Source organism: Haliotis cracherodii, unplaced genomic scaffold, assembly GCF_022045235.1.
Source record: "Haliotis cracherodii isolate W230 unplaced genomic scaffold, xgHalCrac1.p SCAF_20, whole genome shotgun sequence".
Lineage (NCBI taxonomy): Eukaryota > Metazoa > Mollusca > Gastropoda > Lepetellida > Haliotidae > Haliotis > Haliotis cracherodii.
The window spans coordinates 6,218,076-6,239,749 of record NW_027266276.1 but is presented as its reverse complement, the minus strand read 5'-3'; the positions used below and the strand labels follow the sequence as shown (position 1 = coordinate 6,239,749).

The following is a 21,674-nucleotide window of genomic DNA, read 5'->3' as shown; positions in this document are numbered from 1 at the left end:
GCTCTTGCTGTATTTAACATTGCTACTTGCCTCATGGGACGTCGAGTCTAACCTAGGCCCACCACCAACACCCCGCAGTTCTTCAGATACTAGGGTTCAGACTAGGTTATCATCTCAGAATGTGGCAGGTCAATATGTGACCCCGGATAATGAGATCACTCTTAGTGACCTCGCAAAAACGCTTGAATGTATTCAATCACAAATGACATCACTCAATACAAAGTTCGATCAGTTTCTTAAGTAAGTGAGTGAGAAACTGGATACATTACAGGATGAAAACGACAAGTTGAGAAAACACGTACCTACGGTTGTCCAAAAGGGACATGGAGTCTGTTTTTCAATATTTTGATATTTCACTTACTGTTATCGTAACCTTTTGCAAATTAACACAATTTGTCATACAAATATGTGATAAATCATGTATAAAAACAACCGAAACTTCCAGAATGTTGTGGACTTGTGTTGAATATTCTGTAATGCTCTAGTGCCGCTAAACTGGCGATGGCAATGTGTTATTTCCAGAAGCAAATTAGACTCTATATAAGGGGAGAAGAGCATGCATGTCGTATCTCTCACACTTTTTCATCTGAGAACACATCAAGACCAGCTTTCGTGGGAAGATCACGCGGAATCTCTGCATAGGCCCATCTCGGAAGTTTGACCACTGTCGCGCTGGGTGGATATATTATTATCACTGACCTTTACTTTTACAACTGTATTTTTGTATTTGATAGTGACCACTGTCATCATATGATATAGTGTCATTGAATATTTTACTGCCACTCTATTTTGTACTGCCATTGTAATTGCGGTGTAGTATTTTGTTTTGGTCATTCGTAATCCTAGTTATTCTAGTTGGTTGTATACTATTTGTTGGTTGTTTGATGGTTTCACACGAAGTACTTTCACAGATTTCTGGGTTAAAATTGACAAGTAACAATATACTGCCACATAACACACTTCGTTTCGCTATCAAATCAGAGAAATGGTGGAAGTCAGCTAAATGTCGAGGGAAAGCCGGAAGATTCGCAAGTGTGGTAACAGGAAGCCATTTATTGCCAAATCATGCTTATATCACGCATATACAAATAAACATTACATTGCTCGTCACTCCCTCGTCACATGTCTGTCTTATCAGAAACAATGACAGTGAACAGTCTATTGTTTGCATACCTGGAGTACATCTTAATCAATCTAAGGGAGATAACTGTTGAGTGTGATGAATGCACCACAATCTACAGATATCTTCATATACAAGTTCAAATACGATAATCTTTGCAGAGTTCATTGTAATCATATGACTGGCATCTGCTTTCATTCGGAAAACTTCGGAGAACCTCGGTCAGTCGTGTGGTTATTGTATCTCCGTGTCCCACAAGATCCAACGAGAAGGTGCCGATCGCCTTGTCACATGATTCTCACGTTTGAGGACATTGTTGAACCGGAGTGGGGTTATGATTGTCTGATGCAAGTTTCTCTCCTGATCAACAATGAGTGCCTCTACGTTGATTTTAATTCTGTGCGTTTATTTCATCACGCATTGTTCATCTGAAGATTGTAAACTTATAAATCCGTGTTCATGCAAGAACTCTAAAGGAACCATTGATCTAAAAGCCCTGGGGAAAAATGACGGAAAGGCAGCGTAAGTATAAAAATGTTATCACGTTTGATTGATAACCCATCAAGTATGTGCCAATGGAGTAAATAATATTCTATTCAACTTCGACCCCAGGGGGCACGGGTGGCCCAGTCGTCTAAGTCGCCGCGATTCGCTGTACAGAGTTGCGACCCTTGGACACGCCAGAAACCTATGATTGAGGATTCGAATCCCGGTTCGCCCCAAGTATGTTTCTCGGTTTGTCATCCCCATACCCGTGCTCGTGGGTTTCACGGAAGTGGTAAACGTCTGAGACCTGCATCACTTGGGGCTTTCCTCCCACATTAAGCTGACACGCCGTGATATAACTTGAATAATATTAAAAGCGGCGTTAAACTCACTCACTCACTTCGACCCCAAACTGATATTACAATATTGGGATATACCTAGGTTATCTATATGTACTGATGAGTGAGTCGTCCTAACTATATCAAGGCGGTCTGTACATAACTGAGGAATGTCAAACCAGTGAGCGAAAGTATGAGCAAGGAAATTGGCAAGATGTAATGTCACAGAACGTGGCCACCCGAACCCAATTTTCGTGAGCGCTATCTCTACTAATATATAGATCCTGTGCCGTTAGCGTTATAACATTCGTAGGTCGTATCCACGAAAGAGATTATTTGATAGCTTTCTTACATACGTATTTAAGGAAAATACATATGTCTAGCCATAATGCGTTGTCATAACAGTGATTAATCTCCGAATTGTTATTGTGAGGCCGACATTTTTCGAATCAATTCTGTTATTGCATGTGTTATCTTATGATGGATGTTTTCACAATTAAATATATCAAGGGCCCAGTCTTCTAAGGCGCCGCGATTCGCTGTGCAGAGTTGCGTCCCTTGGGCACGCCAGAAACCTATGATTGTGGGTTCGAATCCCGGTTCGCCCCGATTATGTTTCTAGGTTTGTCAGCAAAATACCCGTGCTTGTGGGTTTCACCGAAGTGGTAAAACGTCTTAGACCTGCATCACCTTGGGCTTTCCTCCCACACTAAGCTGACACGCCGCGATATAACTGGAATACTGTTAAAAGCGGCGTTAAACCCAACTTACTCACTCACTATTAAATATATCCACAATCAGGGCCGTTAAGCTCAGTTCAGGTATATCACATAACAGTTAGCCGTTTTTGCAACTACTTTTCTTACTCTTTTCTTATCAAATAAGGAAGTAAATACTATGTACTAAACACAGAATGAGTAATGAAATTATTTTTATACACAAACAAAAACATAAAGGAACTACAATATTAATAATAATAATAATAATAATAACAACAACAACAACAACAACAGATGGCCCCCCTCTGAGGGCAATTCTGACATGACATATACCTGTTTCGTTGTTGTTTAACGCCGCACATAGTCCAGGTATATGACGGCTGTAAATAATCGAGTCTGGACCACGCAATCCAGTGATCGTCACGCCAAAGACCCGGGTTCGATTCCCGACATGGGTACAATATGTGAAGCCCATTTCTGGTGTCCCCCGCCGTGGTATTGCTGGAATATTGCTAAAAGCGGCGTAAAACCAAACTCACTCACTCACTTAATCATGGTGACATATTCCTGGAATTGGACTTTGCGCTTTACAACTGTGACTTTTCTGAAAAATATTTATATGGGACATGGAGTCTGTTTTTCAATATTTTGATATTTCTCTTACTTTCATCGCAACCTTTTGCAAATTATCACAATTTGTCACACAAATATGTGATAAATCATGGAAAATGAACTTTCAAGTAGCTATTGAATCGTTGAAATGTGAAGCGAAAATCTCAAAAACTGAAATGAAAATGTCAAAAACAAAAGCGAAAATGTCAAAAGCTAAAATGAAAATACAGAAAACTATTTCCAACGCGGTGGAAATACTTTTCACCAAGGTGGAAAAAGTTTTCTGCATTTTTCTTTTTCGTTTTTGACATTTTCGCTTTTGTTTTTGACATTTTCGTTTTTGTTTTTGAAATTTTCATTTTAGTTTTTGACCTTTCTGTTTTTGTTTTTGATATTTTCATTTTAGTTTTTTGACAATTTCGCTTGACTTTTCAGCGATTCAATATCTTCTTTATACATGATTTATCACATATTTATATGACTAATCGTGTTAACTTGCAAAAGATTACGATAACAGTAAGTGAAATATCAAAATAATGAAAAACAGATTCCATGTCCCTTATGGGCCACCGTAGCCCTGGTTCACAACGAGTGTCGATAACCATGTCACAGAGATACAGAACTGATTAGAATTATAACCTTTGCTGATAGGAGGCAAGTAAGGATTGTAACCACACGTGGCCGTACACAATGTGATGATAGCACAGGATAACGTATGCACTTGACCACAATAAAGATACATACATTAAACCAGGTAAAATATTTACAACTAAACTGACGGCCAAAAGAAGCTTTATCACTTTACCAATTAAATTATAAAAAATTATAATCATAAGTTCGAACTAAAACAATGCAAAACACATCGTTCAAACACAGCAATGCTCTATTCAGATGGTGATTACACGTCCATTTGTAGAAAATGCGAAAAAGCGAAGAACACGTTCCACTTGGGCAGCCGAAACTACGTGCCAAAAGGGTACATACATTATGAACAGGCGGACCCAGGGTAACTACGCCCAACGAAGACCGGTACTTGCGTACATCGCATCTCCGCAATCGATTCCTGACAGTAACGTCATCAGCGACGAATGCTTTAGGGAATTGGTTAGTCGACAGACAGTAGCCAGACGACTCAGGGCTCAAAGAATTTGGGCTTACAGACGTTACAGGGGACAGTTATTTACAGCGCAACATCGGGGTAAACCATAACACCGGGTAAACCATAACACCGGGTAAACCATAACACCGGGTAAACCATAACACCAGGTAAACCATAACACGGGGTAAACCAAAACACCAGGTAAACCATAACACGGGGTAAACCATAACACCAGGTAAACCATTAGACACAGTAAACTATAACAGTTAACTATAGCACAGAGTTACTATAACACACAGTCAACAATAACGACGTTAACTATAACAGAGTCACTATAACACACAGTTAACAATAACAAAGGTAATTATAACACAGTTACTATAACAGTTAACTTTAGCACACATTTAACTTTATCAAAGTTAACTATAGCACAGAGTTACTATAACACACAGTCATCAATAACAACGTTAACTATAACAGAGTCACTATAACACACAGTTAACAATAACAAAGGTAATTATAACACAGTTACTATAACAGTTAACTTTAACACACATTTAACTTTATCAAAGTTAACTACAGCACAGAGTTACTAAAACACACAGTTAACTATAACAACGTTAACTATAACAAAGTTACTATAACACACAGTTAACAATAACAAAGGTAATTATAACACAGTTACTATAACAGTTAACTTTAACACACATTTAACTTTATCAAAGTTAACTATAGCACAGAGTTACTAAAACACACAGTTAACTATAACAACGTTAACTATAACAAAGTTACTATAACACACAGTTAACAATAACAAAGATGACTATAATAAAGAATTACTATAACACACAGTTAACTATAACACACAGTTAACCATAACACCAGGTAAACTCTATACCAGGTTAACTATCACGTCTGGTTAACTGTAACACCAGGAATACCATAACTCCAGGTAGCTGATATTCACACATATTATGTAACGCCAGACACGTAAATGTCAACATGTAATGATAACATTACATTTGAAATGACACAGAGAGAAATGTTCTCGCTTTCTGATGATGACCTGCTGATTTGCACCATAAAAGGAGTCCTTGCCTCGCAATAGTAGTGAAGCCATTGCCATATTTCAGACTATAATACCATGTTATTGTTACTACACCAACAGGTATCCCGACAATCCGGACGGTACAGGGCAGTGGTACTACTCCTACAATCCTTGCAACGACTTCTCCGAGGGCAGTGGAGGATGTGACAAAGTTGCGGTAAGTGGGAATTTTCACCTATGGAACACCACCTAGGAGTGGTTGCGGAAGCTGCAGCATTGTGAGTGTGAGGGTGAGGGTGACAGGTTCCATTTATTTTCGATAAAATCCGAGCCCCCCGGAATATTATGTGGTCGGTTCCTAATGTACTTTTACCAGCTGTGTACACTGATATGACTCAAGAGCGCGTAAACTGGATGCCATTAAGTGGTATGCCGTATGCCTAGCTAAAGACGCAGGGCTTGCACCCTCCATCATGTTGACGTGTTTGAAGGAAGTTGCAGTGGTGCAGATGCAGATGTTTATCAAATCCTCATCTTGTAGGTAACAACAAGTATCTTGAGATACGAAGAACGGTGCTTTGGTTTTGTCATTCTGTTATTTTGTTAAAAAGCCTAACTAGATTCCTTTGCGTGTATGGCTGGGAGGGCCAAGCAGCTTCATGTGATACGGTGATCCATCTTATAGTTCACCTTGCCCGAAGACCGCGTGGTCTTGTGAATACATGTATAATATAACACAACTACCAAATGTATTCTTACATTGATTGGAAGTATTTAATGTTGATTTAAATATAATTGAGTTGTCTCAAGGTGTTTCAAATTAATGATAAACTGAGGATCATAACTGGATTTGAACCGGTTAAGGGGCGCAATTGGGTATCGTATGGCCGCTTCTGGAAACGATAGAGACTCAGTTGCCATAACGCAGCTCAGCTGACATATACGTCTTGGTTCACAGGCCTGTCAGACGGACCAAGTCGGTTCCTACTTCAGTCTCGGCGATCAAAAATCGGCAAAGTTCCAGGATGACCCGACAAATGGACTCCAGCTAGTGTACAGCGCCACGACAGATACTTCAAGGTAAAATTATCTACTAATCTCACTTGAGAATCACTTCAGATACTAGAACTAGTTGTCTTACCTGACCATCACTATAGATACTACAAGGTGAAAATATCTAAATGTCTTACCTGACCATCACTATAGATACTACAAGGTGACAATATCTACTTGTCTTATCTGACCATCACTATAGATACTACAAGGTGAAAATATCTACTTGTCTTACCTGACCATCACTATAGATACTACAGGGTGAAAATATCTACTTGTCTTATCTGACCATCACTATAGATACTACTAGGTGAAAATATCTAAATGTCTTACCTGACCATCACTATAGATACTACAAGGTGAAAATATCTACTTGTCTTATCTGAGCATCACCATAGATACTACAAGGTGACAATATCTACTTGTCTTACCTGACCATCACTATAGATACTACAAGGTGAAAATATCTAAATGTCTTACCTGACCATCACTATAGATACTACAAGGTGACAATATCTACTTGTCTTACCTGACCATCACTATAGATACTACAAGGTGAAAATATCTACTTGTCTTACCTGACCATCACTATAGATACTACAAGGTGACAATATCTACTTGTCTTATCTGAGCATCACTATAGATACTACAAGGTGACAATATCTACTTGTCTTACCTGACCATCACTATAGATACTACAAGGTGACAATATCTACTTGTCTTATCTGACCATCACTATAGATACTACAAGGTGAAAATATCTAAATGTCTTACCTGACCATCACTATAGATACTACAAGGTGAAAATATCTACTTGTCTTATCTGACCATCACTATAGATACTACAAGGTGACAATATCTACTTGTCTTACCTGACCATCACTATAGATACTACAAGGTGAAAATATCTACTTGTCTTACCTGTCCATCACTATAGATACTACAAGGTGAACATATCTAAATGTCTTACCTGACCATCACTATAGATACTACAAGGTGACAATATCTACTTGTCTTACCTGACCATCACTATAGATACTACAAGGTGACAATATCTACTTGTCTTACCTGACCATCACTATAGATACTACAAGGTGACAATATCTAAATGTCTTACCTGACCATCACTATAGATACTACAAGGTGACAATATCTACTTGTCTTATCTGAGCATCACTATAGATACTACAAGGTGACAATATCTACTTGTCTTACCTGACCATCACTATAGATACTACAAGGTGACAATATCTACTTGTCTTATCTGTCCATCACTATAGATACTACAAGGTGACAATATCTACTTGTCTTACCTGACCATCACTATAGATACTACAAGGTGAAAATATCTAAATGTCTTACCTGACCATCACTATAGATACTACAAGGTGACAATATCTACTTGTCTTATCTGAGCATCACTATAGATACTACAAGGTGACAATATCTACTTGTCTTATCTGACTATCACTATAGATACTACAAGGTGAAAATATCTAAATGTCTTACCTGACCATCACTATAGATACTACAAGGTGACAATATCTACTTGTCTTATCTGAGCATCACTATAGATACTACAAGGTGACAATATCTAAATGTCTTACCTGACCATCACTATAGATACTACAAGGTGAAAATATCTACTTGTCTTACCTGACCATCACTATAGATACTACAAGGTGACAATATCTACTTGTCTTATCTGAGCATCACTATAGATACTACAAGGTGACAATATCTACTTGTCTTACCTGACCATCACTATAGATACAAGGTGAAAATATCTACTTGTCTTATCTGACCATCACTATAGATACTACAAGGTGAAAATATCTAAATGTCTTACCTGACCATCACTATAGATACTACAAGGTGGAAATATCTACTTGTCTTATCTGACCATCACCATAGATACTACAAGGTGACAATATCTACTTGTCTTATCTGACCATCACTATAGATACTACAAGGTGAAAATATCTAAATGTCTTACCTGACCATCACTATAGATACTACAAGGTGAAAATATCTACTTGTCTTATCTGACCATCACTATAGATACTACAAGGTGACAATATCTACTTGTCTTACCTGACCATCACTATAGATACTACAAGGTGAAAATATCTACTTGTCTTACCTGTCCATCACTATAGATACTACAAGGTGAACATATCTAAATGTCTTACCTGACCATCACTATAGATACTACAAGGTGACAATATCTACTTGTCTTATCTGAGCATCACTATAGATACTACAAGGTGACAATATCTACTTGTCTTACCTGTCCATCACTATAGATACTACAAGGTGAAAATATCTAAATGTCTTACCTGACCATCACTATAGATACTACAAGGTGACAATATCTACTTGTCTTACCTGACCATCACTATAGATACTACAAGGTGACAATATCTACTTGTCTTACCTGACCATCACTATAGATACTACAAGGTGACAATATCTAAATGTCTTACCTGACCATCACTATAGATACTACAAGGTGACAATATCTACTTGTCTTATCTGAGCATCACTATAGATACTACAAGGTGACAATATCTACTTGTCTTACCTGACCATCACTATAGATACTACAAGGTGACAATATCTACGTGTCTTATCTGTCCATCACTATAGATACTACAAGGTGACAATATCTAAATGTCTTACCTGACCATCACTATAGATACTACAAGGTGACAATATCTACTTGTCTTACCTGACCATCACTATAGATACTACAAGGTGACAATATCTACTTGTCTTACCTGACCATCACTATAGATACTACAAGGTGACAATATCTAAATGTCTTACCTGACCATCACTATAGATACTACAAGGTAACAATATCTACTTGTCTTATCTGAGCATCACTATAGATACTACAAGGTGACAATATCTACTTGTCTTACCTGACCATCACTATAGATACTACAAGGTGACAATATCTACTTGTCTTATCTGTCCATCACTATAGATACTACAAGGTGACAATATCTACTTGTCTTACCTGACCATCACTATAGATACTACAAGGTGAAAATATCTAAATGTCTTACCTGACCATCACTATAGATACTACAAGGTGACAATATCTACTTGTCTTATCTGAGCATCACTATAGATACTACAAGGTGACAATATCTACTTGTCTTATCTGACTATCACTATAGATACTACAAGGTGAAAATATCTAAATGTCTTACCTGACCATCACTATAGATACTACAAGGTGACAATATCTACTTGTCTTATCTGAGCATCACTATAGATACTACAAGGTGACAATATCTAAATGTCTTACCTGACCATCACTATAGATACTACAAGGTGAAAATATCTACTTGTCTTACCTGACCATCACTATAGATACTACAAGGTGACAATATCTACTTGTCTTATCTGAGCATCACTATAGATACTACAAGGTGACAATATCTACTTGTCTTACCTGACCATCACTATAGATACAAGGTGAAAATATCTACTTGTCTTATCTGACCATCACTATAGATACTACAAGGTGAAAATATCTAAATGTCTTACCTGACCATCACTATAGATACTACAAGGTGAAAATATCTACTTGTCTTATCTGACCATCACCATAGATACTACAAGGTGACAATATCTACTTGTCTTATCTGACCATCACTATAGATACTACAAGGTGAAAATATCTACTTGTCTTAACTGACCATCACTATAGATACTACAAGGTGACAATATCTACTTGTCTTATCTGAGCATCACTATAGATACTACAAGGTGACAATATCTACTTGTCTTACCTGACCATCACTATAGATACAAGGTGAAAATATCTACTTGTCTTATCTGACCATCACTATAGATACTACAAGGTGAAAATATCTAAATGTCTTACCTGACCATCACTATAGATACTACAAGTTGAAAATATCTACTTGTCTTACCTGACCATCACTATAGATACTACAAGGTGAAAATATCTAAATGTCTTACCTGACCATCACTATAGATACTACAAGGTGACAATATCTACTTGTCTTATCTGAGCATCACTATAGATACTACAAGGTGACAATATCTACTTGTCTTACCTGTCCATCACTATAGATACTACAAGGTGAAAATATCTAAATGTCTTACCTGACCATCACTATAGATACTACAAGGTGACAATATCTACTTGTCTTACCTGACCATCACTATAGATACTACAAGGTGAAAATATCTAAATGTCTTACCTGACCATCACTATAGATACTACAAGGTGACAATATCTACTTGTCTTACCTGACCATCACTATAGATACTACAAGGTGACAATATCTACTTGTCTTACCTGACCATCACTATAGATACTACAAGGTGAAAATATCTAAATGTCTTACCTGACCATCACTATAGATACTACAAGGTGAAAATATCTAAATGTCTTACCTGACCATCACTATAGATACTACAAGGTGAAAATATCTACTTGTCTTACCTGACCATCACTATAGATACTACAAGGTGAAAATATCTACTTGTCTTATCTGACCATCACTATAGATACTACAAGGTGAAAATATCTAAATGTCTTACCTGACCATCACTATAGATACTACAAGGTGAAAATATCTACTTGTCTTATCTGACCATCACCATAGATACTACAAGGTGACAATATCTACTTGTCTTACCTGACCATCACTATAGATACTACAAGGTGACAATATCTACTTGTCTTACCTGACCATCACTATAGATACTACAAGGTGACAATATCTAAATGTCTTACCTGACCATCACTATAGATACTACAAGGTGACAATATCTACTTGTCTTATCTGACCATCACCATAGATACTACAAGGTGACAATATCTACTTGTCTTACCTGACCATCACTATAGATACTACAAGGTGACAATATCTAAATGTCTTACCTGACCATCACTATAGATACTACAAGGTGACAATATCTACTTGTCTTATCTGAGCATCACTATAGATACTACAAGGTGACAATATCTACTTGTCTTACCTGACCATCACTATAGATACTACAAGGTGACAATATCTACGTGTCTTATCTGTCCATCACTATAGATACTACAAGGTGACAATATCTAAATGTCTTACCTGACCATCACTATAGATACTACAAGGTGACAATATCTACTTGTCTTACCTGACCATCACTATAGATACTACAAGGTGACAATATCTACTTGTCTTACCTGACCATCACTATAGATACTACAAGGTGACAATATCTACTTGTCTTATCTGAGCATCACTATAGATACTACAAGGTGACAATATCTACTTGTCTTACCTGACCATCACTATAGATACTACAAGGTGACAATATCTACGTGTCTTATCTGTCCATCACTATAGATACTACAAGGTGACAATATCTACTTGTCTTACCTGACCATCACTATAGATACTACAAGGTGAAAATATCTAAATGTCTTACCTGACCATCACTATAGATACTACAAGGTGACAATATCTACTTGTCTTATCTGAGCATCACTATAGATACTACAAGGTGACAATATCTACTTGTCTTATCTGACCATCACTATAGATACTACAAGGTGAAAATATCTAAATGTCTTACCTGACCATCACTATAGATACAAGGTGACAATATCTACTTGTCTTATCTGAGCATCACTATAGATACTACAAGGTGACAATATCTACTTGTCTTACCTGACCATCACTATAGATACTACAAGGTGACAATATCTACTTGTCTTACCTGACCATCACTATAGATACTACAAGGTGACAATATCTACTTGTCTTATCTGAGCATCACTATAGATACTACAAGGTGACAATATCTACTTGTCTTACCTGACCATCACTATAGATACAAGGTGAAAATATCTACTTGTCTTATCTGACCATCACTATAGATACTACAAGGTGAAAATATCTAAATGTCTTACCTGACCATCACTATAGATACTACAAGGTGAAAATATCTACTTGTCTTACCTGTCCATCACTATAGATACTACAAGGTGAAAATATCTAAATGTCTTACCTGACCATCACTATAGATACTACAAGGTGACAATATCTACTTGTCTTATCTGAGCATCACTATAGATACTACAAGGTGACAATATCTACTTGTCTTACCTGTCCATCACTATAGATACTACAAGGTGAAAATATCTAAATGTCTTACCTGACCATCACTATAGATACTACAAGGTGACAATATCTACTTGTCTTACCTGACCATCACTATAGATACTACAAGGTGACAATATCTACTTGTCTTATCTGAGCATCACTATAGATACTACAAGGTGACAATATCTACTTGTCTTACCTGTCCATCACTATAGATACTACAAGGTGAAAATATCTAAATGTCTTACCTGACCATCACTATAGATACTACAAGGTGACAATATCTACTTGTCTTACCTGACCATCACTATAGATACTACAAGGTGACAATATCTACTTGTCTTATCTGAGCATCACTATAGATACTACAAGGTGAAAATATCTACTTGTCGTACCTGACCATCACTATAGATACTACAAGGTGACAATATCTACTTGTCTTACCTGACCATCACTATAGATACTACAAGGTGACAATATCTACTTGTCTTACCTGACCATCACTATAGATACTACAAGGTGACAATATCTAAATGTCTTATCTGACCATCACTATAGATACTACAAGGTGACAATATCTACTTGTCTTACCTGACCATCACTATAGATACTACAAGGTGACAATATCTACTTGTCTTACCTGACCATCACTATAGATACTACAAGGTGACAATATCTACTTGTCTTACCTGACCATCACTATAGATACTACAAGGTGACAATATCTAAATGTCTTATCTGACCATCACTATAGATACTACAAGGTGACAATATCTAAATGTCTTATCTGACCATCACTATAGATACTACAAGGTGAAAATATCTACTTGTCTTACCTGACCATCACTATAGATACTACAAGGTGACAATATCTACTTGTCTTACCTGACCATCACTATAGATACTACAAGGTGACAATATCTAAATGTCTTACCTGACCATCACTATAGATACTACAAGGTGACAATATCTAAATGTCTTACCTGACCATCACTATAGATACTACAAGGTGACAATATCTAAATGTCTTACCTGACCATCACTATAGATACTACAAGGTGACAATATCTAAATGTCTTACCTGACCATCACTATAGATACTACAAGGTGACAATATCTAAATGTCTTATCTGACCATCACTATAGATACTACAAGGTGACAATATCTAAATGTCTTACCTGACCATCACTATAGATACTACAAGGTGACAATATCTAAATGTCTTACCTGACCATCACTATAGATACTACAAGGTGACAATATCTAAATGTCTTATCTGACCATCACTATAGATACTACAAGGTGACAATATCTAAATGTCTTACCTGACCATCACTATAGATACTACAAGGTGACAATATCTAAATGTCTTACCTGACCATCACTATAGATACTACAAGGTGACAATATCTAAATGTCTTATCTGACCATCACTATAGATACTACAAGGTGACAATATCTAAATGTCTTACCTGACCATCACTATAGATACTACAAGGTGACAATATCTAAATGTCTTACCTGACCATCACTATAGATACTACAAGGTGAAAATATTGTGTCCCCACTGTTCTTTACGGCGTCTGAGTGAGTGAGTGATTGAATGAGTTTGGGTTAACGCCACTTTTAACAGTTATATCACGTGTCAGCTTAATGTAGGAGGAAAGCCCGAAGTGATGCAGGTCTCAGACGTTTACCACTTCGGTGAAACCCACGAGCATGGGTATGGTGCTGACAAACCTAGAAACATAATTGGGGCGAACCGAGATTCGAACGCACAATCATAGGTTTCTGGCGTGCCAAAGGAACGCAACTCTGCACAGCGAATCTCGGCGCCTTAGACGACTGGGCCACGGCGTCTGACCTAATGAAAGCAAACAGAAATGGACAAAAACGATTGCCATTGATCCCTTGATCCGAACATTCATGCCACTTCTCTTATCAAGTCCGCTATTACGAGATATTATGCGCTAACCCTTTAAGTTCCGAATGAAATGTGAAGGTGGTAAGGTTTATGTTCTAATTTGATACCGCTGGCGGTCCAATCAAAATACAGAATTCTAAAATATGATACTGGTGAATATTAATGAATCTAGATCAAGATCATTTTCATTTCCTTGTATGTCTTTATCAGTGTTGCACCGCCTCCGTGGTCTAGTGGTAGAGCGTCCGCCCGGAGAGCGGAAGGTCCGGGGTTCGATCCCCGGCCGCTTAATACCAATAGACGTTAAAAAGTGGTACTTGTTGATGGTACCCTGTCTGGCGCTCGGCATTATGGGGCTAAAACAAGTACTGGTCGGCTCGGAGTCAGTATTCTGTGTCTGAGTGGGGTATTCATGTTAAACTGCGGCATGGTATCTCGGTGAGCTAGCACTATAAATCGGCATCAGTCCCGACTAGTACAAGTAGCCACACAAACACACACACGTGCATGCACGTCGCTACATAAGTGCAATAATCTTGGACGCGACGTTAAACCCCATTTCACCACCACTTTATCAGTGTTCTTTATTTTCAGAACATCTTATGTAACTCTTAAATGTGATGAAAGTACCGAAAGTTTTACGGTTGAAGGAGAAAACCCCCCAGGGAGTGCAAAGTATGTGAGTAATTTGCTGTATATATTTCAAGTGAGTGAGGTTGGTTTAACGCCAGCTTGCATGTTGGCTTAATATGTGATCTTTGGTAGACGTGGAGGTTGGTTTGTTGGTTGTATTACGCCGCCCTCAGCAATATTACAGCTATATAACGGCGGTCTGTAAATAATCGCGTCTGGACCAGACAATCCAGTGATTGACATCATGAGCATCGATCCACGCAATTGGGATCGATGACATGTATCAACCAAGTCAGCGAGCCTGACCACCCGATCCCGTTAGTCGCCTTTTACGACAAGCACAGTCGCCTTTTACGGCAAGTATGGGTGAAGACCTGTTCTACCCCGGATCTTCACGGGTCGTTTTACTTTTAGTGTACTAACGATACAACGAAGTTCAATGTGTCCATTCAATCAGCTCGTGGATCGATGCTCATGATATCAATCACTGGATTGTCTGGTCCAGACTCGATGATTTACAGACCGCCGTCATATAGCTTGAATTGTTGATTGTGGCGTTAAACAACAAACAAACAAACAAACAAACTAAAAGTAAAAGTGCAATCAACTTTGTTTATTTCAGTACTTTACGCTGACCAGTAAACACTGCTGTCCACAAGCGGGACCAGGCCCTGGCCCGGGGCCCGACAACACCGGCGGGGAGGGACTATCTGGAGGCAGCATCGTTGTCATAATGTACGTACAGTGGGGTTCCTACATTGTATAGAGTTCGAGTGAGTGAGTGAGTGAGTATCGTTTTAAGCCGCTCTTAGCAATATACCAATAATATCACGACGGGGGACACCAGAAATGGGCTTCACACATTGTACCCATGACGGGATTCGAACCCGGGTCTTCGTCGTGACGATCGAACGCTTTAACCACTAGGCTACCAGACCACCCCTATAAAGAGTGAGAGAGTTGATAGTAACGCTTCCGTGGGAGTTTCGGCTTAGAAATAATCCTTAGGTCCAATGGGACCAATGGTCCAATGGCCCAAATGGACCGGATGGTGGGACTATGTGACTTGGTTGTTGTCGTTTCAACGTGCCCCGGCGGCGTGGAGCGTTGCTCATGATATCAATCACTGGTTTGTCTGGTCAATATTGGTTTATTTACATGCATATAGCTGGAATATCGCTGAGTGCGGCGTAGAATTAAACATATTACCCGAACTGCCAACACTCCCCATATTCAAGAGATATCACAAAACGTGTGTGAGATTCCCTTAAATGTCCCACTCGAGTATTTACACATGTGACGAAGCCATAATTTTCATGAGTGGACAAGGGGCGGTCGGGTAGCCTAGTGGTTAAAGCGTTCGCTCGCCACGCCGAAGACCCGGGTTCCATTCCCGACATGGGTACAATGTGTGAAGCCCATTTCTGGTGTCCCCCGCCATGATATTGCTGGAATATTGCTAAAAGCGGCGTAAAACCATACTCACTCACTCACTCACCATGGACCATGACATGAAAGCCAAGTTATTCTCTCTATATGTAAAAATTCTTCTCGCTCTCTTGCAGATTTTTTGGTGTGGCGTTTTTATACATCTTGGGGGGTCTGATGTTCCAAACCTTCGTACGAAAAGCGTCTGGAAGAGAGATGGTACCGAACTTTGGTCTATGGTCCATACTACCGGGTCTCATTCGGGTGAGTTCCAGTGACTCGTATTTTACAATCATTGTCGAGTCAAACATTTTAATGTTACTTTTTGTACCAGCTGCTAATAATGGGGGAGTGGGGAGGGGGGCACGGGCGGCCCAGTCGTCTAAGGCGCCGCGATTCGCTGTGCAGAGTTGCGTCCCTTGGGCACGCCAGAATCCTATGATTGTGATTTCGAATCCCGATTCGCGCCGATTATGTTTCTAGGTTTGTCAGCACCATACCCGTGATCGTAGGTTTCACCGAAGTGACAAGATAGACACAATTTTATGGATAACAACTTCTTTTACGGTATTAAAGAAGTTGTTATCCATAAAATTGTGTCTATCTTGTCATCCGTCAACTTCTAAGTAATGCCTATCAAACAATTCACCGAAGTGGTAAACGTCTGAGACCTGCATGACTTTGGGTTTCCTCCCACATTAAGCTGACACGCCGTGATATGACTGGAATACTGTTAAAAGCGGCGTTAAACCCAACTCACTCACTCACTCACTCTAAAAAATGGGATTATTTGATCACCTTTTATCACACTCAGCACTGTGATGTCACAAGCAGGGAAAGCATTCCACCAGTTTGACCACAGAACGCTTTAGCCACTCGGCTAACGGCTTCTTGTCAGATAACGTGATGACCATATCATTCAAGGTTACCTATTCTGACCAGCTTCATGTTATTTAGAGGTTCACCGCCTCCCGATAGGGGGCACGATTGACCAGGTTATCTGAGGCGCGGCAATTCACTTCAGAGAGTTGCGTCGCTGTGTCTTGCAATGGTTCGTTAGTTCGAATCCCGGGATTACCCTGATTATGACCCTTGATGTATCAACGCTAAAGGGGCAAACAACTAACGCCTTTTCTACTCGGAATTGCGGCTTACACTAACCGATATCACTGAAATACCACGAGTCATGTAAAGTAAAAAGCGTTATTTTTGACGCCTTCAAACGGGACACGTTAAAAGCGGCGTTAAACCCAACTCCCTCATTCAATCAAACGGGACTCGCTGCCTTCCAGACGGTCACAGCATCGGTGTCTTAAATTGTGTCCGATGCAATTCCCTACGTTGACATATACTATATGTCCCCGGGTGAACAATTGACTTGCCTTTGCATGTGTTTGTGGAGGGTGTCACCGATGGATACGCTCACTTTTTCGCGAACACCTTGTATCATCACTATTTGATATCGATTCATGGGCGCATGCTGATACAGTCGGAATTGTACAATCGAATTTGAACTGGGCAGAGATTTCTTATGAATATGGAAAAGGTTTTGTCGCCTTTATTTACACGGATAGAGGGGATTCACTGGAGCAAAGTAAACATTTGATGGTAGACATTGGACCCTCATTCCAAGCGCTGCTATATTCCTAAACGATGCTAACGTGATCTTGTTATTGTGAGCATCACTGATTATTTCTACTCTTACTTGACGTTATAAGATCTTCCAGCCTTTTGGTAGCGCTCGATGTCTTCCTTTATGCTATTTTTTTTATCAAGTAAGTTGTCATTTGATTATTGTTTTTTTTAAAAGAAATAGAATTATTAAATACATTTTGAATATATGTTTTGTAATTAATAGATATTTTAGAATTGGAGAGGAAAACTTGTTAACTGAGATTGTTAGTGGCTTTACGCTTGATGGGGGTAGTAGTGTAAAATGATTGTCCCCCAGAGAGCGTATGTCAGACCACGTCATTTAAAGTAATGTTTTTCCACCACAGTTTTAATCGTAGTTTATATGTTCCTTAACCTGGCTAAATTTGTCATTAATCGCCAACAGCGGAAGGGATTATGTAAATCCGGCTGGGAACCATGCAGGTAGCAAAAGTACTGTAAGTCCCCATGGACTCTAGCATGGTGATCTACCTTCAGCTGCTGGCGATCTATAGCCCTTTTTTTATATTGTACCGTTATTTATAGTGATATCTTTTTATACTTGTATGCTAGTTTTAAATATTAATCTGTGATATTCTAGTAATTTTACTGTCCATCGATGACAGGTTTTTATTTAGTTAAAATACGTGTATTAAAAATGTATAATTTCTCGTCACGATACGGCTGAAATATTGCCGATTTGACGTAAAGCATTAACTCACTCACTCACTCACTCTTATTGTCTGTTACAGGACGGGTTCATTCTCACGTTCACGTGTGGTCGACGGTCTGGCTACGGGAAGGTTTGAAAGACGCTTGTGTATCTGCGCAGGATAGGAAACACACACGTCCATACAAAGCTAGGCACACAACTCACACCGTGGTTCCGAATAATCGATCGTTCAACAAAATGGCTATAACAAGTATATTAACAGCTACAATGTTTCCCTTATCCTGCAAACTTTTGATGGACAGGCCGTCATTAGTGTTCTATTTTTCATCCAGAGTGTCCCGATTATGGCAAGGGCGGGTATTTCTAACATACAGTCCTTAATCTCTTGATATTCATACCTTGTGTAATCTTCCCAGCATGGCCACGAGCGTGAGGCTTTTGGTTGAGGGGAATGTAATACAATGACGCAGATCAAATGAGTGAGTGAGTGAGTATGTTTTTACGCCGCTTTTAGCAATATTCCAGCAATATCACGGCGGGGGACACCAGAAACGGGCTTCACACATCGTACCCATGTCGGGAATCGAACCCGGGTCTTCGGCGTGACGAGCGAAAGCTTTAACCGCTAGGCTACCCGTCCGCCTCCGCAGATCAAAGACGGATAGTATATGGTTTATACTACCCAAGCTATCGGAAATATGTTCGTGTCCAATTGAATGTCCCTTATCTAAAAAAAGCAATCTTAAACATCGCATACAGGTTATTAGCGTAAATACAATTTAGGAAAAAAACAAGTGTTTTTTTTTACCCTAATATGTGATATTTACGAAACGTACGGTGGCCCATAAGGGACATGGAGTCTGTTTTTCAATATTTTTATATTTCACTCACTGTTATCGTAATCTTTTGCAAACTAACACGATTTGTCACACAAATAAGCGATAAATCATCTATAAAGTAGATATTGAATTGCTGAGAAATTAAGCGAAAAGGTCAAAAACTAAAATGAAAATGTCAAAAACAAAAATTAAAATGTCAAAAAGAAAAGCGAAAATGTCGATAACTAAAATGAAAATACAGAAAAGTATTCCACCGCGGTGGAAAAAACTTTTATGTATTTCCATTTTAGTTTTTAACATTTTTGCTTCACATTTCAGCGATTCAATATTCATTTGAAAGTACATTTTCCATGTTTTCGGTTGTTTTTATACATGATTTATAACATATTTGTAAGACAAATTGTGTTGTGTTGACGGATTGTTTTATCCTATCCTTAATTTTAAAATACGCCATAATATTTCTTTTCCCCATCAAAAGATAAACCTTTCTTTAGTTCAGTGCAGACGTGAGTACCCACTGTTTTGACACTGAACCCTTCGTCAAAGATACGGGTGGCCCAGTGGTCCCAGGCTCCGCAACTCGCTGTTTGGTAGCCGTGCTAAACTCCGATGATTCTGAGTTCAATTCCATATTCATCCTGCTCCTAAAGTTTGGCTTTGGTTGGTTTGTTGTTAAACGCCGAACTAAGAAATATTCCAGCTAAATGACGGCGGTCTGTAAATAATCGAGTCTGGACCAGACAATCCAGTGATTGATATCATGAGCATCGATCCACGCAATTGCTTGGCATTTATAACTGAACTCGTGGATTGCACCAAAGGTAAAGGTCTAGGAGTTGCATCAGTTCAGGCCTTCCGCACATATTATAACACGTCGTGATATAACTAATCAATTATGAAAGCGTGCAGCACCAAATTCTCCTCAATCACTTGATGTGTCGCCCAGACAGTTACCATGGTTACCATTAGTTATTAATGTATCTATTTATGTTCAATGTGGTACTTGTTGACGATATGAACTGGTAATGAGTTAGATGCCAACAATACATCAACTATCATTTATCATCCAAAACTGGCTCCCACAGGAGATATCGCTTGGATGAGATCAAGCGATATCTACACTGTAGATATCGCTGCAATGAAATTACATCACAATGCTTTGCAGACCATTGTGACATCACTGGTTACCATGACGTCACAATCAAATGACATCACTAATGGCTCTGCTACTGAAGCTGTTTGCAGTACTTTTTACACTGAAGACACTGCTAATTACTGTCTACAAATTGAAAAAGTTGAAAGAATGATGTTGGATGATAAATAAAATCTCACCCTCGTGTCTTTTGATATCAAATATATCAACACTCGTTGATAAAAGTGGCAAAAATCCTCGGCAAGCCTCGGATTTTTCCACTTTTATCAACTCGTGTTGATATATTTGATATCAAAAGACACTCGGGTGAGATTCTCTATTTAACAAGCACAGTGTTATTTCCTTCCGGCCGGATACTTATTTCTGCCTCATGTCAGATATGTCCATCCCTTTTTGCTTCACGTTTATCCCAATGCCATCCATATTTATTATACTTAGAAAATGTTATCCATCTTTACATTTACCTTGTAGATTGTATTGCACGTCTGTTTCGTAATAAAAATCGTGTTCACCTCCATCAATAGTTTACTATTCATTAAGGTTGGGACCGCCTCCGTGGTCTAGTGGTAGAGCATCCGCCCGTTCGATCCCCGGCCGCGTCATACCAAAAGACGTTAAAAGATGGTACTTGTTGTTACCCTGACTGGCGCTCGGCATTAAGGGGCTAAAACAAGGACTGGTCGGCTCGGAGTCAGTATACTGTGTCTGAGTGGGGTATTCATGTTAAACTGCGGCATGGTATCTCAGTG

At 38.8% G+C, this 21,674-nt stretch overlaps 1 protein-coding gene across 1 annotated transcript; it reads left to right on the top strand.

The window, feature by feature from the left end:
- Positions 1 to 1,434: 1,434 nt before the first annotated feature.
- Positions 1,435 to 20,027, top strand: LOC139470135 (cation-dependent mannose-6-phosphate receptor-like). Its single transcript, XM_071252434.1, has 7 exons — positions 1,435 to 1,642; positions 5,543 to 5,639; positions 6,381 to 6,502; positions 15,141 to 15,225; positions 15,802 to 15,914; positions 16,745 to 16,871; positions 19,013 to 20,027. Exons 1-7 carry the CDS (start codon positions 1,491 to 1,493, stop codon positions 19,067 to 19,069), a joined length of 753 nt encoding a protein of 250 aa, XP_071108535.1. The 5' UTR covers positions 1,435 to 1,490; the 3' UTR covers positions 19,070 to 20,027.
- The last annotated feature ends 1,647 nt before the right edge of the window (positions 20,028 to 21,674 follow it).